Genomic DNA, 22,952 nt, shown 5'->3' with positions numbered 1-22,952 from the left:
CAAAGCAGTGTCGGCTTTCATCTTTTTTTTTTTTTTAGAATTATTTATTTATTCAGTGATTTAATTAATTTTCCTTTGGTTGAGCTTTTCTGGGCCATTGTTGGGATCCCTGGAATAAAGCTTTGCAGGTATTGTTTATTTCTTGTTGCTTTAGATGCAGATTCTTTTGACTATTATACCTAATTTTCTTACGGTAGCTTCCAGTTAAAGTGAAGTATTTATTAATACTGAAGTTTAAGTATTTTAACCAACTGTGAAACACACATATATACGCTGACATATTTCCTATAATGAAAAGATGGCCATGCAAAAGTTCATTAACAGTAAACAATGACAATATTCATCATAATTACAGTCTGCTCACTGACTGAGCACCTTTTTCGTCAACATTAATAAGGACACGAACTCATTTATAGGTTACACAGCAGTTCAACTGCAGTCGAGTCATATCAAAGCTGTTCATTCAGTGAGAAAAAACCACAGAGAGAGAGGCGATGAAATGGAAGTGTCTCTTTATTGATGTAAGGGCGCAAGGTGTTTTGTCAGGCCTTGACCCTTGCTGAGTGGCGAGCACTTCAGTACAAACAGATTAGGCATGTAAGAACTCTTCTGAGGTGCCAGGCCTGAAAGAGCCCTGGCTAATCTTTATTCTCCTGCCTTACTGTACGTTACAGTCCCAGGAATCTTGGTTCACTATACAACCACAAGGGGGGAAAAAAAACATCTTGATAACAGCACAACATATCGCCATTTTCCAGGACTTCAATGCATAGGATATTACACAAGAATACATTGTTGACAGATTTGCTTTTCTGTTGATACAAAGGCATATAATATCATAGGACATGAAAGAATAAAAATAACTGCACAGCAGTAAGAAGGTCATCGAGTATAGATATTTTTCATACACACTATGGAATAGCATAGAAACAAATTATAGCTCTAAGGGATAACACAACAGTGAAACACCCTGTGCTACTCAACACTTCTATTGAAGATTCTCCTTTTGGATGAGGAATAAAAAGCAAAGTCGCAGATGCTTTGGGGGAATTATTTTACATTCACCACAGCTTAGTTTAGTTCAGACTAATCTAAGCTTGTTCCCAATACAACTACAAAAGCACACACACCCACCCATACACACACACACGCACACACACACAATACAAGCCATAGACGCCCCAAAGATGCACACTAATATAAAAACTGCCTTTTTCTCTCTTATTTGATTAGCCTATTGGCACATTGTGACTACGGCACAAAATGATCCTACTTACACTCAACACCACGGCTGCAAATACACTGCAAGCGCCCTATGACTACAACTCGCCATTATCACCAATATCATCGATAATCAACAAAAAGGTGTAACACGTATCATTTAAGGCACGTTTTGGTGAAAGAAAGGCTGAAGAAGCTTTACATTGAGCTATACGGGATAAGGGCTTGGTCTGTGGTTGTGAACAGAAATGAAAAATGAGGAATATTGCGCGCGTTTTGAAAAGCACGGTGTCAGCAGCCCACATGCAATTAAGATCAAACACGGCTCCCGCTGCTTTCATTACAGCGCAGGGGAATTGAGTGGGCAGTGCCAAGCGCCACAAGGCTTCTTCACAATGCCCCACACTGTTCAGCGACAAAACAGACCAGCATTACTTCAAAGAGGAACTCCCACTATTCAGAGACCGAAATGTATCCGACTGGCAGTAAAATCAGGGGCAAGACAAGCCCTGAGAGGTACAGCTCAAAAAGAGGATTAAAAAAAAGGGATTTGTGGTGATCAAGAACCAGTTTTGGCTGACCAAAATCCTAATCTCAGTCACTATAGAGTTTTGAGAGATCTCAAAACTGATCCTGGATCAACAAAGAGAACAACATTGAACAGCTTCATAGAAAAAGAAAGAGGCTACCTTAAAAGCTTATAGTACTCAACAACAGTGAGAAGGATTTCTGTGTATTGCAGTATTTGGTGCTTACGTTTATGACATCTAGAGGTATGAGTACAAATAATGAAACAAACAAAAAAAAAAAGCAAAGCAGGCGTTATCATGTGACACATTTATGTTCTTTTCCAATTAACATGATGCAATCCAGATCAGTTAAAAAGTACCATTTAGTTTAGTACCGAGCCGTAAGCGGCCACTTGTTCCTAAGTGCTTTTCTCCGTCACTAATTTCTGCACGTGACTGAAGTAGAGGATTGAATCGTTCGAGTGCACAGAAGATGCTAATATTTGAAAGCAACAGGTTTCGTTCATTGGAGAACAAAAAGTCTATCAGCCCTCAGAATTGTGTACTTACTAGCAAAAGGTCAGCAATGAAAATGTACATACTGTGAAATGTTTAGAAAATGGTGGAGATTTGGGGGGAAAAACGTGAAACTCAAACTCATGTCCTGGACAAAACCTCCAGTCGAGCGGTTTTATGATATTAGGATGAGCTTATATTAAAGAAGTCAATGGAGCATTTGATTCAGTCACGTTGCAGCAATTCTTAGAGGAAATACAGGTATGCTGTAATCATCTCGGAAATGAATTGCCATCAATTTTTAGTACGTTGCACCATAAAATGTTACCGTCTTTTTCTGAGACGAACTAAACTTGTGCACTGAACAACATATAACAATAACCGTATTCCTGATATGAACAATGGCTGTACACAAATAAAGGACCTTTTTTTTCAGAATACGTTACTTTACGTAGAAAAATGACATGCCTTGTGTTGAGAAACTTTTCAGTTTGAATACTATTGCCTTAATCGAAATCTCGTCTGTGCTGTTTTGGTGAATTAAGGGTATGGACAGGAAATGTGCTGCTATGGATCATAACACTGGCTTTTTCAGTGTTTCCTCCGGTTCCTAAGGCGACACCAAAAGCTCAGCAGGTCTGAATCAATAGAAAAACACAAGCAACCCCTGCTGGGAAAACCGTCTGTGTGCTTTCAGACAACGACCATATTTGATGATGTTTGGTTGAACAATGCATAAGTCATGATTCCACACACACACACACACACACACGGACATACACACACACACACACACAACAGTGCTCAATACCAATGACTGAGCAGCTCCCTTTTGGTCAGAATTTAGGCATCGTGTGTGTGAGCAATTGGCAGTCAACTCACTTGCACTCGCACACACACACACACACACACACACACACACACACACACACACACACCTCACATTTATACAGAGACATTATAAACAAAATCAACACAAGGCTGTCAATTTAAAAAGTTATTTCTTCCTTATAAAGCTTTCCGCATAAAGACTGCACATTAAAAAAAATATATAATACAATTCTTAAAACCTTTTTTTTTTTCTCTACACAGGAAGAAATTCAACATCTGATTATATTTATATGCTAATTACACACCAAGGGACTTTTATGCTTTAATTGTTCCTTCTTCTGCCCCAGAGACTTGAGTCTGACGTGACCAGTGGCGGTTTCGTTGCACGTCAATCTCTTTCTCTCCGTCTGTCTCTCTGTGGACGGGTTAGAGATCTGTCACTTTGTTCTCGAGAGCGGCGGCTATCTGCTGGAGTCGCATTGTGAGCTGCTTACACTGAGCTGCAGGGTCTTCATCCAGAGCCAGGATGATCTGTAGGAGAGAGGGAGGGAGAGCGAGAGAGGGAGAGAGAGAGAGAGGGAGAGAGAAGAAAGAGAGAGAGAGACTTGACTTTGACAGTCCTTTATTTTAACCATTCATGATGTGTCCACCATTTTTACATCAAATAAATAGCATTTTTAATACCTATTTAAATAAATAAATAGATAAAAATTAAATAGTTAAAAGCATAAATAAAAAGGTAGATAAATGCACAAACATGTATTGATTAGAACATCATAATAATTTGATTGAAAAAGAGAGAGAGAGAGAGAGCGAAAGCCAGAGAGAGAGAGAGAAAGAGACAAAGACAGAGACAGAGACAGAGAGAGATGAAATGAGAAATTGAACAAGAGTGAAAGTCACATTAAAACAAGGTTGAAAAGATGTAAAGGTATTAAAGCCACCACAAGAACACTAGACTTCAGAAACTCTATTTGCACCATGTACTCTATTAGCATCCATCCTGAGAATAGTGCGTGTGTAAGCACTTTACCTCCTTATAGTATTTGCTGGCGTACTGGTACAGCTGATGGAGGGCAACTTGTGTATTCAGTTTGTCGGTATGGGCCTACAGGAGGCAAAGCACATCATTAAAGAGGTGCACAGGAGGCATTTAGGGAACTAGAGGAAAGCAGAAAGGAGGCACTCTCACCCGTGACACTTCAGCTAAGTGTGTGTTCATGTCTTGGTCACTGACTGGCACCATGAGTCGGATTCCTTTGTAGTAGCTGTGGGATTGATACAATCGCTTTATTAGTAATGACCTTATGAAAGAATGTTAGTCATCAGCCTTTAGTTTAAAACTAAACAAAGGGGTTCATGCCATAAATTTCCGTCTAGTTTTTAGACTAAATAAGAAACAACTGTAGGTTTTTTTTAATGATTCTAAAAACAGCAAAAACTGCATATCACAAAACAGACATTTTTTTGAAAATGATCTCTAGGGCCGATAAACCTTTGGTGCTTTAGGATGGATGGCAAAACCGGAGATATATGAATACCTGTCGTCTGTCGTCCCTTGAATTCATTTTAACTCCAACTGGTGCCATCTTAGTCTCTCACTGTTTCTGTGCGACAATATTTTGTATTCACTCTTATACAACCGACCTCAAATCCATTACTGACTGCACCAAGAGCCTTGCTGTAGTCACTTAACTTAGCCGTCTTTGCTGGAGCACGACGCATCAAAACCACATAAACAACTGCACAAATGGCTCATGTAGCAGGCACTATCACTGTGTGCTCGGTACAAAAGTTTTCCTATCATCCTATCATCTCTGTGTAAAAATATCAATGTGGACAAAAAACATTTTGCAATGAAAATGCATTATTAGTGTGGACATGGCACATAAAGGGGGAGGAAAGTTGCAATGAGACCTTGAGACATTTAGCCATGCTTTGTTTTATATCAGGAACCAAGGCATCTGTTACATACACACATAAGGGACTGTAAACAAAATACTTACAAGTGATAAGTATAATTTATAAATATAAGACTTACTCATCCACCATCTTTTTATACGTGGAGATCTCCTTTGCATAGAGAAGTTTGTTGCTTGGGGAGTCCTGGAGGAAATAGGAAAATGTTATTGGACCATATGTATTCTCTGTAGTCATTGTGTGATTTTAGCTCCTGGCACTCGTGCCTGTTTTACATCGATCTAGGACCAGCTCTCTCTGCTCAAATCCCACTGTTTAGGCAACAGCAAAACCATTGTCATGTGACTCACCCTGCTGAGTTTGTGCTCCGATTTAGTGCAGGCATCCATGAAGGTCTGAGCAATGACCGATAATGAGGCATCAACCACTTCTGTCACATGGACGTCGAAGATGAAATGAGGGTTCTTCAGAATGTTCACCCAGAACCTAAGAGGGAGACTGCAGAGAGAAAGAGAGACAGAAAGAGATGACCTTAGAATATAACCTTAGGCAGTGAAGCCCGAATCATTATTAGTTCTAGCAGTGATTGTAACTCCCAACAGGCCTAATATGGCAAGCTGTTCAAATGAAGAAAGCTGTACGGGGATTTAATGAATTTGGCTCAGCTGAATACTGATCCAACGCCTGCAGTCACATAAAATATTCCGATTAAAAAAAAATCCATATTCATCCTTAAACTTAGTGCATTCCCACTGTACTTTAAAAATGACATACATTTTCTTTTAAACATCTGCATTATAATAATTAAGTGGACACACATTGTTGCTGAACACTTATAAAAACCCTCCATCACACTCAGACTGCATGGGATACCAGCACTGACAAAGTTCTGCTACCTCAGACATTTTTCAGTACTGGTACTAATGAGATTATAAAGTAATTACAGCTTCCCTCATTACAGTGCACCTTTACTGCAACAAAAGAACTAAATCATAGCATGTTTACTTTTGGATTTAAGTACTTCAATTGAATATTGTTTTAATTATACATATACACAAGTGAACAGTGTAGGGAATTGTGTTTGGAAGGCAATACCCATCTTGTTTTTACTAACATTGAGAGAGATTTCGTTGACAGTGCACCACTCTTTCTCATCACTGATGGCGCACTATTGTCATGTCATCAGCAAACTTGAGTCATGCTTGGCGACACAGTCATGGGTGTACAGCGGGGGAGATTTCTCCCAATTTGCTTATTTCCCACCCACTAGCTAGTCACACTACCAACCGAGGAGTGGGAAGGCTAACACATGCTTCCTGTGAGACATGTGCAGCCAGCCACTGCATTTTTACACTTGGGAAGGTCTAAATCAGTTGCATGAATAAGCTCATGCACACCCACAATTGGTTAGTGTTGCTCTGAGTAACAGAGGAGAGAGGAATGCCATCACTACCACCCGAAGAGCACGGCCAATTTTGCTCTCTTAGACTCCTGGCCACAGACAGGATTCTAATTCACGATCTCTTGACAATAGGACAAACACTTTTCTGTTGCACCACTCAGGAACCCGATAAACAGTTACATAGTGCTCGTTTCCTTCAAGGCTGTTAGTGCCTTTTGTATGATCAAAGGTACTGCATCTTCAATGAATCCGTTTGTGCAGTTTGTGTGGTAACTGGTGCACATTCAGTGGTCTGAGAAGGCTAGTCTTAACATGTGCCAAGACCAGTCTTTGAAAGAGCGCAATGGTAGGACAGTCGTTGAGGGATGTTACTGGGGATTTCTTGGGCACAGGAATGGTGGACTGTGCCCTGGACCGGAGAAAGACTCTGCTCTCAGTACTTTCCCAGGAGGCTGTGGGGACCTGCAGCTTTGCGTGTGTGTACTCTCATCAGGCATTTCCTTACTTCTTCCATAGATGGAGTGAGTGCTGGGTCTTCTAAGAGGGCTGAGCAGTCACTGGTTAGCTCAGAATGGTTGGCTTCAAATGGGGAATGAAATGTGTTGAAGTCTTCAGGAAGGAAGGCGTTTACTTCTTTACTTTACTTTTATAGTCAGTTGCCAGATCCCTGGATCCCCTGCCACATGTTCTATAGGTTAGCGTTGTTGATGAAATAAGCCCCAATTTGCAGGCTAGTTGTGTTTGGAAGTCTTGATGCACAACTTCAGATGATGTCTACCTGCTCTCAGTGCCTCCCTGTCTTCCAGTTTTGAGACCTGGAAGGAAAACCTCACTGTCCATCCATGGTTCTTGGTTTACCAGAGTGCAGATCCTCTGCAAGTGCAACATCGCCTACACACTTACTGATGAAGCCGGTGACAGATGTTGCATATCTGTCCACATCTACCTAAGTAGACACCTGTCTCTGGTTTACCATGAACCTGAGTTTGTCAAGTTTTGTTTTCCTTTTTTTTTTTATTTAAAATATTCAACTTTGCTATGTTTATTTTTTATTTCAAACCTATAAAATGGTACTGATGGTAGCATGTAGAATGAAATTATTTATTTGGAATATAATCATGATAAATCCTGCCCCAATAACTGCTACCCTTCAGTTAGCTTTGTTGGTGCTAATTAGAACAGCTATTGAACATACGCTGATAGAAAAGCTATCTTCAGAGGGAGAGCCAGTAAGATGGCACGAGCAACCCCTGACAGCTGATTGGCTGATTAGAACACTTCCACCCACCCCCTGAGAGAAACTAATTTAGTGCATAATAATAGTTAATAGTTACATTAGAAAATAAAAGGAAAGGGAGGTAAAGAACAAAAAGCTACACATGACTGGGAAGGTAACCTAGAGCTATTTAATACTGAGTCTAATAAAGTATGCTTCCTCAAACTGCTCTTTGTTGACCGTGCATTATTTGAAATTTATGTACAGTATGTGTGTATACACGTGTGTGTATTGGCCCGATACTGATACTGGGTATTTGTTACATAACATTCAACGTGCATTGAAACTGTTCTAGAGGCTCATTTTGGCCACCTGACTAACACACTACTGTAGCTATCTGTTATTAGTAATAATGCTGCATTTGCTAGCGGTCATAACTAAATTCAGAATTCATCTTTGGTTTTTCCTAGTTGGAGGTCAGGAATTACGAGTTATGACCTCTAGCAAACACAATTCAGAATTCCTACTCGGGAACTCAGGACGGTCTCCTCAACTCCGAGTTCCTAAGAGTTCAGCAAGTGACGTCAAAACAACATGACTGCTCACAGCAGTAAATAATAGTAGCACTTCTTACCCTGAAATAAGTTTTACTGTGTATACAAGTATTTGCTTTAGATGAATCAACATACAGGCACATTCACTTGTTAAACCTATCAGCTCTTACTTCAGCAGTAGACTTTTTAGCAACACTAGTACAGTATATTATCATTACAGTAGCAGTAATCTTACTCAGAATTCGCACCCCAGGTACTAATGAGGCAGCTGTATGCCTGTTCCTATATGACATTAATTTATGAGCCGTAAGGACACGTTATTGTGTGTCATCACGAGACAGCAGTGCTTAGCGGAACTGTACTGAACTGAGCACACACAGCGGGACTCTGTGGTGACAGAACACCAACATCGTTCCACAATCATACGCTCGCGCGTAAATGTCAGCTCAGCCTAGTCATTCCGCTTCAGAGAATATGATGCTCTTTATGAGTGAGCTCATCAGTAAAATCTAATTTCTCTACCATCTTATTTGGATCACTATTCTGGTCAAGGACGCAGAAGACACCCAGTAATATTAAGTGGTGCTTAAACAGAACCACAGATAAACATGTGCTAAATACTGCGGCACACACACCATGACAGGACAGAGGAGAATGCTGCTCTCTAACGCATAATCACACTCAACAAATCCTATTAGCAACATGTAGTTTTCTTTGGAATCGCATCTCATATATCACATATCACATATATCACATATATTAATGACATATACAAATTACGCAATAAAGATATAATGTAAATTAGGGTTGGGTGATATATCGATATCATGATAAATAATGTCACAATAAACTTATTGTGATATCATGATATCCTTTTTAAACTTTTTTATAACTTCCTTTAAGTAGAATTTTGTACTTATTCTTTAAAATTACAAAATGTTACAATTTTGTATATATATGTACACACACACACACACACACACACACATATATATGTATATACATGCGTGTATATATGTTCATTTTATTTTATAAAATATATTTGTAGACATTAAATCATTAAATATTACTGTTTTGCTGGGTTTTTGTTATATTGTGATACATAACATGGTTCATAGAGATGTCTTTTAGAATCGTGATATGATATTTTCATCATATTGCCCACTCCTGAGGTAACCTGCTATATTTTAACTTAATTTTTGAATTTTTTTTTAGATAATTAAGGCTAATAAAAGCATAAAAATCCAAGTCCATCCATGCTCTTCATTAACAGGTAACATTTTGAACTCTTCATTAAAATGTTGAAAAAGATTAAATGATAAAAATATATGATATTTGCACTTCATTTATTAATTTGTTTCTTCACTGTTTATGTGCACTTTCAATTATTTAACATTATACATTAAACTGCATTTTCTGAGTGCCAGTATCGTGGTACCTAGTGAGGTATCGAGGGCAAAGTAAGTTATTGTGATAACACTACACGCGCAAACTTCCATAAACAAGGCTGCACTACTAGTGAATTACAAAACAGGGCTGAAGCATTTCCTGCACATGTGCTGCCATGTGTTTTAAAGCCAAGCTAATAGATATGGGCAATTCTGCAATTTACATTGGCTTGATGTGTCCCTCTGCGCTGCGAGAGAACAACAACAAAATAAAAAGAGTGTGTAATAACAGCACAATTAAATTAACCAGGGACATAATTACTATGTTTATTTGGCTGTTTGGCGGATTCCTATTTAATAAGAACGGTCTCTGCTGGATTAACAAAAACAAAACAAGCACGTGAAGCCAGTAGTCTGATGATATTACTCATAATCCTTATTCACATTGCTCTAACCGGTGCCGGTCTTTCTGCAACCACAACAACTCATCAGTGAGAATAAATAAACATGGAGTTGACATTAATTTATGCAGCAAAGTCCCAAGAGAAGATTAGATACCAAGAATGTAAAAGAGCGGGTCACACTCCTGCAGGATTGCTGAGTGTGTGTATGAGTGTGTAACGCCTGAAACAATCCCAATTGCATATGCACACTGCGCATCGAACCCAAACCACACAAGTACTTCAAATCTTTTCTCACAGATGTACCTGTTGGTCTTCCAGATGTGGATGGTCTCCTCATCCACATTTTCGTGTTTTAAGGCCTGCTCGTCTAGGAAGTCGAAAAAGTATTTAATGGCAGGTGGCACCACGGTTCCTGAACAGAGAACACTGCGGAAGAAGTCATCTACAAACTGCTGCAGCGTGCCCTGAAAACACACACACACACAGAGAAGCATAAATGCTGTGGAACTAATCAACATTGCTACATCTAATAATGTCTAACAGTAGTTCAATGGTTAAGGCTCTGAGTTACTGATCAGAAGGTAGTGGGTTCAAGCCCCAGCAGCTGCCACTGTTGGGCCTAACAAGCTGGGATATGTGAGGAAAAAAACTTCACTGTGCTGTAATGTATATGTGACAAATAAAGGTTTCTTCTTCTTCATTCTTGAGTCTTAATGACACACTGAGTGAGATACACAAACACTGATGAGAAAGCAATGTCTGGACAAATTATGCTCACAAACTGCACAATGCTTACTTTAAATACTATTAATATTTTCATTATAATAACTGGACTACTTTACGTTTCCTCATACTACATGTTGTTTATTACGTTATAACTAATTATTTAATTTTATACTCTTAAGCACATTACTAACATTTTCCTAATTTTATTACATTGCAGACTTACTATATAACTGTATCATTTCAATTTGGGTTTTTTTCCCCTCATCTATATGCAAAAAAATACAATAGAGAAGGAAAAAAATATAAAATCTACAGAGGCATTCAGGCTGTTGACCCTAGAAAAAGAGCTCCGGTCCACCCCCATTTCCACTGATCCTCCTTGAGTTCTTTCTAGGAGGTGATTAAAGTTCACTTGTGGTGAATTCACTTGATTGGACATGACTTGGAAAAGCACAACTCTGTCTATACAAAGCCTCACGACTGACAATGCATGACAGAGCAACAAACAAGCCATGATGTGAAAGGAATTGTTTTGTAGACCTCAGAGACACGGTTGTGTTGAAGCACACACCTGGGGATGAGTACAAAAAAAACGTGTGACTCCTTGAAAGTCTTGAAGAACACAGTGGCTTCTGTCATTCATAAATACGGTAAGTTTAGAACCACCGAGACTCCTTGAGCTGGCCAGCTAGCCAAACTAAGCAAACAAACTTCAGCGGTCCTATGTAGAAAAGGGGCATCCATCTCTGCAGCACTCTAACAATCCAGCTTCACTCCAATACACATGATGAATCACTTGGAGTTTGTCAAGAGGTTCTGTTTTCTGATGAAACCAAGATTAAACCCTTTATTAAACCTGAATGCCTAGTGTTACATGTGCAGGAAACCAGGCATCGCTTATCACCTGGCCAATTCCATCCCTACAGTAAAGCACGGTGGTGGCAGCATCATGGTTTGTGGATGGTTATAAGCTCCGGGTACTGGAAGGCCCGTCAGGATCCAAAAATAAAAAAATATCCTCGAGGAAGACCTGGTTAAGAGTTCTCAAGACTTCATATTTGGCCGAATGTTCACCTCTGAACATGATGGTCGTCCAAAACACAGTGCACTGCGACAGTGGCTTCAGGACCCCTGAAGAGACCTGAAATGGCGGTACAATGATGCACCTCATCAAATTTGCGATGTTCTGCAGAGATTAATGGGAGAAGATACCCAAATCCTTGTGTATCAAGCTTGCAGCGCCATGCCCTTGAAGAAGTCAGTAATCACTGCCAAGGATCTGAATACTTGTGTAACTGTGATATTACAAGGTTTTTCAAATAGAATCTTGTGAAATCCTATTTATGCTTTTTCAAATACTCATGTCCATTACAAATCATGAATGTAGCATCAATGATAGAGTGTAGGTGCATGGTAAACATACAACATTTGTAAACATTTTAGGTGTAGTTTAGCTTCTATAATTTTGTCATCTCATGTCTGTAATATATCCTGACATATTGGAGACTTGCATAGTTATCATACTGTGTAAATGTCAGATCATCATAATCCCAGCACATTCAATAGAAAGTCATGCTAATCTTTATGCCATGGGTGTCTAACACAATCATGCACTGCTGCCTTGAAAACATATTGATTTGTGCTGCGCGCTAGACGGACCGGAACAGTCTTTGGTGAAGACCCTTCTTTTGTTTACTTTGCTGAGCTCCAAACCTGACGAGTGTGAAACGTGCTCTAATTGCCAAATTTATTGCAGTGAAAACATGAATACACATCAGATAGCCAATCACACAGGAAAGCATTTACACAAACTGGGCAGATGGCAGGTATAAGCTTCAATCCCTTGACGGAAGCTCTAGAGTTTAGGTGTATAAGGACATTTGCCATTGAAGCAGAGAACTGCCACCGAGGCAGGCTCACTAAATTCTGCATTTTGTTTCAACTAGCAAATGAGATTTTCCACCTGAAGATTTGATCTGGGCCACCTTTCGCACTGAAACTAGTTACAGTAGAAGGTTCTGGATGTGTAAAATTGGATATGTGTTTTCCTGATGTGGACATGGAGTCTACCTTGACCGAGAGCAGACGAGTGAGATAGATCTCTGTGATGGCTTTGGTCATGGACTTATCCTTAATGCTGCCTCTTTTTGACTTCACGTCATCCAGCTCATCAGCCGGCCTGACCAGATGGAACACTTTATCATCCTCCAGCAGGGCATTTCCTATGAGGAAAGAGAAGGGATTATGTAGGCGTGTGGTGCAGCTGTTGGTGCGCTTTATCTACATGCTACACATTCACAAGGCAGTGTGTGTGGATATATAACGAAGTGTATGGTCAACAGCGTGAGATTCTAAAATCCAATCAAACTAATGGCGTTCTTGAACAGAGAACCGTTTCCACTTACGCTCCTCGTGGTTGTCGTGGTTTTGGTCGTACGACTGCTGTGTGTGTAAAACCCTGGAAAGGATTAGCATGGCACCATCTCGAACCTGCAAGCCATACACATACACAGATTTTCAAGCCGTTTCTCAGAGCTAAATAAACTCTCTGTAAATAAACTTACCACTGACACCCAGCTGCAAAAGTGCTAGGTGTCTAACCTGACAATAAGGCGTGATACTCACGTTGTAGTGTGCTAGTGTGTTAAGGCGTCTCCATCTGCCCTCTTTCTGCGAGGTCACATCCAGATCTGACAGGATCTGCCCTGTGGAGCCGGGGCGCCACTCTGTGGAGGGGCAAGAGAATCTTTCAGAGAGTGTTTCAGGCTGAAACAAAAAACATACAGCCTCTAATGCTGGGTTTACTCAGTGTACCAATACTAAACACACCTTTATTAACTTCTCTGTTGCCACTTTTCCCTTGAGGGGAAACCCTACCTTTATCTAAAGGCCACTGTAACACGATACAGCTCAAGTCAAGGCTGTTAAATAAGACACTGGAGACCTAAAGGATCAGCAGTACTGTATACTTCAGGAACAGAGCTTACTCCAAAGGCTCAGCGATCGAATTCAATTTGCTTTTCAAAACAAAAAGACGTGGACAAAAAGATGTGTAACAAGTAAAATACTAATGCTTAGAATAAAATATTTAATATTTCATAAATATTTGGTTTGCTTTGTTCAAATTAGGTGTACTGTAGCCAGCTACTTCATCTATAATAGACTGCTGACCCTGATGCTGTGACATTACTGCTAGCAAGCAAACAAGCTAATGACTCTGTATATGTAGTTCATGGGGGAAAAAAATCCTTTTGCAGTGAAAGTGGTCAGTTGTGTGATATACAGTTTCGGTATTTCCAATTCCTGCATGAAAGTCAGAGAGAGAATGTAATAGTATTTGGACACAAGTTAAGTGTATGAAGCTTCTCTAGGCACAAAAACAGCAGCTCTTGACTTGTTCTATACCATCTTTAGCAACAAATGCTAATGCTAATTAAGTTATTTCCATCATGTTTGTGGACACCTGAATATCAGAGCCAAAAGTGGTTCTTCTCCAAACTGTTGGCACAAAGTTTGAAGCACAGAATTATCTAGGATGTCTTTGTATGCTGTAGAATTAGAGTTTCTGGAACTAAGAGGCTCAAACCTGTTCCAGCATGACAATGCCCCTGTGCACAAAGCACAAAGATCCATGAAGACATGGTGTGTGAAGGTTGGAGTGGAAGAACTCGAGTGTCCTGCACAGAGCCCTGACCTCAACCCCACTGAACACCTTTGGGATGAACTGGAACACTGACTGAACCCCAGACCTCCTCACCAACATCAGCGCCTGACCTCACTAATGCTCTTGTAGCTGAATGAACACAAATCCACACAGCCACGCTCCAAAATCTAGTGGAAAGCCTTCCCAGAAGAGTGGAGCTTATTATAACAGGAAAGACTGGACTAAATCTGGAATGAAATGTTCAACAAATACATATGGGTGTGCTGGTCAGGTGTCCACATACTTTTGGCCACATAGTGTATAGATTTGACAGGAAGTCTTTCATCTTATAGTCAAGGAAGCAGGAAGCAACAATCCACTTTGTATTCCTGGCACAAATACGGCACCCGAAAGGGGCAGCTATTTATAGCCACTAAGAAAACATCTGACCACCTGAATCTTGGCATGGTCACCAAACACACAGTTATAAAATATGAATAATAATAATAATAATAACAACACACGCAAGCACACACTGTTGCAGCCTTACCAAGTGTGACACTATCCACTTTTGGCCTCTGTGAGTAGGGTAGGTTTTTGTACACCTGCTCAATGATCTTCTCTTTCACCTGAGAAATAGTGTCACAGTCCAGCACCTTCACTGGAGTGATGTCAGGACCCTCCCCCTGAACCAAAACCTGTAGGGTCTGAAATAACAGAGAGACTGAAAGTGGGAAACAGGGAAAAATGTTCATATATATTTATAGCTTCTTGTACAAGAAAAGCAAATCAAGGTTATGCCCAAGGTACACCCAGCTCTTACCAGCATGGAGTACTCCACATCATCACCCAGCAGGCCTGTGTCATTGAGTGTGTATTTAGCCTTCTTCACCTGTGCATCCACTGGGCCTTTCTCTATTTGATGCTTTATGGCTCGGAAGAGTTTATACAAAGGCTCTCCTGCAGAGTCCTGCAGATATAAAACAGAATGCAGAATCAGTTATACAAACATCTTATAAAGTGGCCTTCACTCTCTACTTACTCAGAACTGGTTGTCTTTATCAATTACGGTATGAAATGTAACCTGACTTTCTTGTGACTAAAACAATATTCAGTTTCTCTTCACATATGCATGGCTATGTATTCGTATTAGGTCTCAAACATTAAGTAAAACTCCACCAGAGTCATTCCTGACATTTATTAAATATGACAGTCATAATGTTTAATAAATGCCATGTCTCAGAAGGTTCTATGGAAATAAGCAAGTGAAAGGAATAACCTAATCTAGCTAGAATATTCTGGAAAACTTTTTTCTTTCAAATAAGATCTTTACAGACCTGAAAATCCCCACAAGCCATATGTATTACCTTTAAAATATATTAATAGCCACATGGTAATATATTTTCTTAACATCACAATATGTTGTTTTGTGAAATATGGTGTTACATAGTGCTGATTTCAGGCATTAAACTTTTACAATAGTGAAGCTGAGACAGCAAGACTGTTGGTGCTGTGCTGAGGCCTGCATTACCTTTAGGAACTGATAGAGGCAGATTGACATCCAGTTACACAGCATCCTCTCAACCACCGTCTCTGACCTTGAGATGAAAAATACATGCACACATGCTTATTATATAACCAATAATTATTTGCTCTTTTACCCCTAAATGTGCCAAATGTTAGTGATTAGCAGTTAATGAACAATTATGGAGTAATCAAGCAGCAGGATAATTAGTGTAGATCACCGGCTGATTGAGAATTATAATTAAAACTAGCAAAAAGTGGCAGGCCAGTGAATGGCTAAACAGATTAGTGAACAAGGCAAAGCCAAGATAAATGTTTATCTGATATAATGCTCATAAGCAATGTTTACTAAAGCTCTAGGGAAGAAAACTGAAAGAAGAGCAATATGAATTTCTGTAAATAAAAATAAATTAACTTAACAAGACTGCATCTTTTGTTGGAGAAAGTCTATATGTTCCAAAATATTACAAACATTCAAACAAACTGATCGGTTCTGCACTTTCCAGCACAGTCCAGTAGCAGAATACAGCTGGGGTTTTTCAGGGAATGATGGGATAGTGGTAGCTCACCTGCGCAGCATGAGTTTGGGGTTTTTACTCTGCACATACTCCTCCATAAGCCCCAACAACAGTGTCCTCATGATGTCTGTGTAGTATTCCAGCTTCCCATGCAGGGCCACGGTCAGCAGAGATGCAAAGTACACCTTGGCTCTCGCGTTGAAGTCTTGACGAGCCTCCAGAGTCCGGATAAACTATAAACAGTGTGAGAGAGGTTAATCAGTTTAGTTTATTTGTGTTCCCTAGGATAGAAAACCAATAACCACTCAGGATATTGGTGGGGTGTCCAGTGTGTGGTGAGAGTGTGCTGGAAGTATTACTAATGAAATATTTTATATGATTATGGAAATTATAACTTAATTTCCAATCTTGGTTTCATACCTTAGAGTAATATTTGCTTAGATTAGACACATTAAAACAGTAAAACAGACATGATAAAAGTACACTTTCGTGGATTGCGACCTTGTCGTGGTGAATGGGCTTGTGTATTTCAGAGTACCTCTAGGCTAGCTTATTGGGAGCTAAATGCTCCAATCACGGGCCACACCTGGTAAACTGATCTAACAGGGAGAGGTGAGCCAAAGAGAAATGCTAACACCACACTTTAAAGTTACAAAAAGTGTACCCTGTCCGGATTAGCGTTTCAGAGACACAGGCCAGCACCAGGAGACTGGGCTACTCACGTAACGTTTATGGCATTTATGGCACTTGGCAGACGCCCTTATCCAGAGCGACTTACATTTATCTCATTTTATACACCTGAGCAGTTGAGGGTTAAGGGACTAGCTCAAGGGCCCAGCAGTAGCAGCTTGGCAGTGCCGGGATTTGAACTCACGACCTTCCACACTAACACTGCACTGCTCGCATAACCTGGTTGGAGTCAGTATGAAATGGCGACCTGGAACCATCTTGTCAGCTCATAATCTGCAAGATGAAGAATGGGGCTCAGGTGCAATTCCAGTAGGAAATGTGATGAACAGTATTACATAGACTAGACTTTTGCAAAGGAAACTGGCTTTGGAAACAAGGCAGGGAAAGAGTCTGAGTTAGTGTGTAAGAAGGAAAATGGACTGATATATTAGGCCTCTACTATACTAGGCCTCTACTATACTGTACTATAATCTACTATACTACAGTAGTACTCTACTTTTACATCTGGGCTCTGGTATGAAACTTTTCGATTGGGGGTGGTTTCTCTCCTATTCTGGAGTTCCCACAGGAGACAGGATTCAGGTAGGTGTGAAGATAATGCACCACTCCCAAGCTGAAGGCATTGCAGTTGGAGTTTTTCCCAGTGGACAAGAGGGTTGCCTCTATGAGATTTGAAAGGAAAACTCTGTTGTTCGCACCAAATAACATTTCGGGGTATTCTGCCCTCTTAGAGAAATAGTAGCAGGGTGAGGGTACCCGCTTGAGGGGGTACCCCCTACTGACTCCATGTTGGGAATAACAGCAATACTTGGAGTTGTGTGACTGGTAGGAACTGCCTCCTGAATATGAATCCAAGCAGTGAAATGTTATTTGACTTCTATCCAAGCCGAATTTTGTCATTAACAGCCCTTACGAACACAAAGTTAATTATAATGCTGCGCTCGAGGCGGTGTCGCAACTTGTAATTTCCCACCTCCAATCAGTAAAAGTCACATAAAATTCCTCCCCTCCCCAACTTGAAATTTTAACTTGTCACCTTGAGGTAGTCTTCTCAACTACTAGTTCCTTTGCCGTTTAAGGAGTGACTTGGCTTTGGCTTTAGATCAGTTAATATACAGACACAGTACTTGGTTAAATCTATGCCATTCATCATATTAATCTCTGTTTTGAGAAGGTAATCAACAAAGGTGCTTGCTATCAAGTGCTAGTGAGCTGGATTCGTTGCACAGGGAACTGATTTACCAGGAAAAAACCCAGGAGAGGCTTCCCGGTTGCTTGGGAGCATCTAGTAGAAGTTTTGGTGAGAGAAGAGACCATAGCGACCATGCTGAAGTCACCAATTGTAGAGACAGCTGATAAAAGTTGGGGCTGAAAGACTGTCTGTGCCTGTCATGGTGGTAACTGCAGGATGCACTGGTGGACACAATGGTGAGGGAAGCCTTCAAGTTGAAGACTGAAGCCGTTGCAAGTAATTGAACACTCTCTGATTCTACTGAGAGGTATAGGAGAGTCAGAAGCGCTGTGGCAAAAGCAGTTGCAGAAGTGAAAGTTCTGGCATGGGACGAGTTTGGAGAAGCCTCAAACAAGATCTGGCCTCAGGAGGGATGGATGAGAGCAAGCACAAGTGTAGGCAAGTGTTGATTTCTACTGTGGATATTGTTGAGCAATTGAGGAACTCCTTAACCTGCTCAGCTAGAACTGTATCAGGCATGTCCCACTGGACTAAGACCCCGGGGCACACCCAGGAACCACTGTAACGATTATATCTTCCAGTCTGCTTGGGAATATCTCAGATCCCCTTAGACAGGTCTGGTCTGACTTTTTTACCCTATTGCCACTGTGACCCCCCAACTGGAATAACAGAAATAAAATGAATGAATGAATTAATTAATTCATGAACAATCGATAAAATTACCTTTAAGTGCTCTGATATAATTAAAACAACTGGGCCGATTTGTTTTAGTAATGGAGTAAATTGTAGGATAACACCAGAGTGTTTATTAGGTCTAGATCTTGCTCAGATCTAGTAAAAGCCTTGTAAAAGCCTTAGCCTAAGACATGTGAGTGTGCATTAAATGAGATTTAAATAAAGTAAAGATTTACTTGCGCCATTAACATAAATCCCCAGTAGGTAACGGCAATAGCTTTGTGTTATAAGTGTAATAATGGGATTTAATTATCTGAAGTTGAGAAGTGAATTATGCTGTATTTATATTTAGGAAGCCATTACTCCAACTCAAAAGACACCAAAAATAATTGCTTTTCCTCTTTACTGACAAGGCGTTATTAAGTAAGACCTGTGGTTGAAAACAGGATTAGAAGTGGAATGAAGGATTTTGGTGGTGGAAATACAGTGATCAGAGGACTTAATATTTCATGGGATTAATCTAAGTTGATGGCTACTGCCTCAGGGAAGACACATAAAGTCTGACTGTCACAAAAACTGGCTGATGCAAACTGCTTAGGGCCAAAAATGAAGCCAAATAACCGAAGGTAATCTGAAATGTGAATGCATTTGTGTGTGAGAGTGAAAACATCATCGTACAGTGATGAGGAAGGTCTTGCTGTTCAGCAGGTTGGAGAATTGATTAAGAGCCTGCGCCACTATGGCTTTGCGGGACTCTGGAATATTCAGCTTGCCGGTGATCATGACGTCATTGGCTCCATCTTTCGAGGGCAGGAAAAAAACACGGTCCGTGTAGGTCTTATAGTCCAGAAATGGGATGCGACCCTCACTCAGATCATTCGTGTGGTCCTCCATCTCGATCATCAGGTCTGCAGAGAAGCACAGATAGTATTTGCTTTAAGACTAAAGCTATATGTTTTTTTTTAATCATTTTTGGTAATTGGTTTGCGTTTAATGACCTGTAAATTCTTTCTTGCAGCGATCACGTACACTCTCCTCCAGATTCTCTAACTGATGCTTCACCTTCTCATACTCCCGCTCTGCCTGCTGGCTCTTCCTCCTTAAACAGAAACCGATTGAGAAATAGAAAGGAATAAGGGTCCATAAGTGGTCTTGTGCCAACTTTCTAATAAATCATTATCACAGATTCCATAATTTCATGTTGCATACAACTCCATCAGCTAACTCTATGAAGGTGGAAAGAGTCTGATTACCTGTAGCACACAATCGAGACTGCTATGATCAGCAGCATTGGGACGATAACTGCAGGGATGATAATTGTATCCAGTTTCACCTCGTACTTCCTCTCATAGTGCACAGAGCCAACCACCCACTCACCATTACCAAACTTAATCTGTGACGGAAAACAAAATAACAGGTCAGGACTTTAATTACCATGCACACAAAGCAAGGCATCCTGGGAACAACTAATGTTACATAGTATTTCCTGCCATACTCCCATTAGGCTACCCTAAACCAAGACAAAACATGTGTTCATCTAATAACTCAATTCTCAAATAACTCGGGTTATACGCCTAATATGATTCCTGACATTTATAAAAAAAAATTTATAACACATGAAAGAGCCCCAAGTGAGTGAATCAGTCACCAAATATAATACGTAAGGAATGACAGGGTGCAGAGGAGGAGCTGTAAACTGAGAACCCACCAGAAGGTCTAGCGGTTCAGATGTCGTGTCTCTCCGCTGTCTCTTGGAACGAGATCTCGGGGTGGTGGTGGGTGGATCCAGGAACAGCTTATCATCCTGAAGAGTGTTCACGTTACAGGATACATCACCCACGAATGCCTCCGCTTCCTTCGCTGTCATGGCTTTGGAAAAACCACGACCCTGGACAACGTGTTTTTTACACAACATTACATTTACATTTTTAAATGTTTCCCAACAATTCCTTGTTGAAAATATCCGTTACATTTTTCTTTATAACACTGGAAACTGGATTGCAAGCAAACCTATTTGAAAGCAAACGGCACAAAGAAGATTTGCAAGTATTTTTAGAAGACACACCGTGACAATAATCATGCTGTTTTCTGGGATGACTTTGTTGGGGAGTTCATTGAAGGTGGGATCTGGGTAGTAATCAAACGGTTTCAGCTCCTCGATGAGGTTGTCCAGCTGGATGAAAGTTCTGAAGGACTGGCTCTCGTATGTTCTATTCACGGTAGGGGAGAGAAACTGCAGCATGGTGTCGTTCTTACTGCGAGCATCCTGACTGAACTGAAAGGACAGAACAAAGGCAACACGATGAAATTCAAATCAATATATTTCCACACACAAACACCCACATGGTGAAAAAAGAGGACCACTCACTAGAGCTGCCCTCTGTATTAATCAAGCCGAACAGCCGGGCCCTGTGTTAATGCAGCTCCTAAATGAAAGTGAATTAGATTTCTCCCCTCATTCCCCTTTGCTGCTCTCCGAGTGGGAGTTCACCCACTCAACCCTCACAGCAATATTCCAGAGTGCTGCTCAGTCTATACGACATGTTCCAATTAAACAGCCATATATTTTACATACATTTACAAAAGACGTATGAAAATTTCTAGACTGGGTCATTTTTTTTCAGCATGGCTTAGAGAGAACTGTATGAGCACACTATATGATAAGTGTTTTGGAGGGGTGTCTAAAAAAGTTCAAAAGTGTATCGTCAGATAATAAAGGTCACTTCGAAACAAACAAGTTTTTGCCCAAGACAAATGCTTGTTTAATCTTCACTGGTTTGTTTATGACAGCTCTGGAATTAACTGCCTGCCATATCAAATAACTGAAAGCAGAATCTGAGCAAGAGAAATCTCACAAAGATTGATTTCAAACAACAACAAAAAAAAAAGTTACAGACGCAACAAGCAGTTCATCTTCAGGACCAAAAAAAAAAAATCTGGTCTTTTATCACAGTATTTACTAGAGTGATACAGATGGTGCAGCTGTACCTCCATAGGAGTCTGAAGTCCAGACCATTCATCAGCTGAAGCCTGCACTATGATGGTGGCTTTCTGGATGAGGTCGAACCCAGAGCCCATCACTCTGATCTTCCTCCCACCGCTGAAAGAGTTACACACAAACTTAGTGGACAAAATCAGACCACAGAAAACACACATTTCCCCACATTACCCAAAACAGGGTTGCTTCCTGTCTTCAGTGATGCAAATGAGAGTGCTGCCAAAAGCTTAAATCTGAACAGAAATGGTAAGTTATGTCTGGAGGCTTGGAGCTGAACACTAAATAGTTTAAATCTGATGCAGTAATTCTGTTTGCTTTACGTTCAAGTACTTTCAGAGATCAAGTACACAAGCCTTTTGAATTTGAAAACAGAATTGTTCCATCTAAAACTGGAAATAATGGGGTGAATATAGGATTCCCTTCACTCTTCTTGGCAAAGGAAGGGCATATCAGTGTGAGCTCACCAGTCGAAGCTGCTTCTGGGCTGGTGGTCGGAAATGTCCGGGTTGCTGGAGAACTGGAAGAAGGCAGGCACCTGAATGCTGGTGTGTTTTCCGTAGCGTACAGTGACGGGCAAGGGGTCGGAGGGCACTTTTTCATTCCTGTACTGCCCCACCTTACATGTAATTTGCTTCCCAAACTCTTCACTATTAGAGAGAGAGAGAGAGAGAGAGAGAGAGAGAGAGAGTGAGGGGGGGGGGGGGCATCCAGTGAAAAGAAAATGAATTAAGCAACAACGGCAAGAAAAACCTCAAACAAAATTAGTAAAAAGGCAAGCAGCAGAGAAGAAAATTGAGGGGAAAGGTTAAGATAAGTGGGGCATTATGAATGTGGAAGGAAAATGCAAAATGTCTACGCGGAGAGAGAGAGAGAGAGAGAGAGAGTACAGAAAGGCAAAATAGGTCACGTATACACCAAACTTGGACAGGTTATGAGTAATTACTTTCCTCAATGTCTGCTGAGTAAATTTTATGCAAGTGCGCCTCTCTGAGTAATAAAGTCAATTACACAACTACATCCCCCAT

The 22,952-nt window shown here is 40.5% G+C and overlaps 1 protein-coding gene across 10 annotated transcripts in view; it reads right to left on the bottom strand.

Moving 5' to 3' along the window:
* Nucleotides 1–495: 495 nt before the first annotated feature.
* Nucleotides 496–22,952, bottom strand: part of plxnb2b (plexin b2b) — a 123,627-nt gene continuing 101,170 nt past the window's right edge. For all 10 annotated transcript variants that reach the window (XM_053236618.1, XM_026920058.3, XM_053236619.1 and 7 more), the window contains 20 exons: nucleotides 22,392–22,574; nucleotides 21,918–22,029; nucleotides 20,995–21,204; nucleotides 20,638–20,817; nucleotides 20,183–20,322; nucleotides 19,928–20,028; nucleotides 19,608–19,837; nucleotides 16,424–16,605; nucleotides 15,862–15,928; nucleotides 15,154–15,300; nucleotides 14,881–15,037; nucleotides 13,313–13,413; nucleotides 13,093–13,177; nucleotides 12,758–12,909; nucleotides 10,265–10,425; nucleotides 5,348–5,495; nucleotides 5,119–5,183; nucleotides 4,270–4,345; nucleotides 4,111–4,185; nucleotides 496–3,608 (listed from right to left, as the gene is read on the bottom strand). In XM_053236618.1, coding sequence (XP_053092593.1) covers nucleotides 3,504–3,608; nucleotides 4,111–4,185; nucleotides 4,270–4,345; nucleotides 5,119–5,183; nucleotides 5,348–5,495; nucleotides 10,265–10,425; nucleotides 12,758–12,909; nucleotides 13,093–13,177; nucleotides 13,313–13,413; nucleotides 14,881–15,037; nucleotides 15,154–15,300; nucleotides 15,862–15,928; nucleotides 16,424–16,605; nucleotides 19,608–19,837; nucleotides 19,928–20,028; nucleotides 20,183–20,322; nucleotides 20,638–20,817; nucleotides 20,995–21,204; nucleotides 21,918–22,029; nucleotides 22,392–22,574 — 2,677 coding nt within the window. In that variant the 3' untranslated portion in view covers nucleotides 496–3,503. The remainder of the gene's footprint in view (nucleotides 3,609–4,110; nucleotides 4,186–4,269; nucleotides 4,346–5,118; nucleotides 5,184–5,347; nucleotides 5,496–10,264; nucleotides 10,426–12,757; nucleotides 12,910–13,092; nucleotides 13,178–13,312; nucleotides 13,414–14,880; nucleotides 15,038–15,153; nucleotides 15,301–15,861; nucleotides 15,929–16,423; nucleotides 16,606–19,607; nucleotides 19,838–19,927; nucleotides 20,029–20,182; nucleotides 20,323–20,637; nucleotides 20,818–20,994; nucleotides 21,205–21,917; nucleotides 22,030–22,391; nucleotides 22,575–22,952) is intronic.

Source organism: Pangasianodon hypophthalmus, chromosome 9 (assembly GCF_027358585.1).
Source record: "Pangasianodon hypophthalmus isolate fPanHyp1 chromosome 9, fPanHyp1.pri, whole genome shotgun sequence".
Lineage (NCBI taxonomy): Eukaryota > Metazoa > Chordata > Actinopteri > Siluriformes > Pangasiidae > Pangasianodon > Pangasianodon hypophthalmus.
This window is presented reverse-complemented; position numbering and strand designations above follow the sequence as displayed.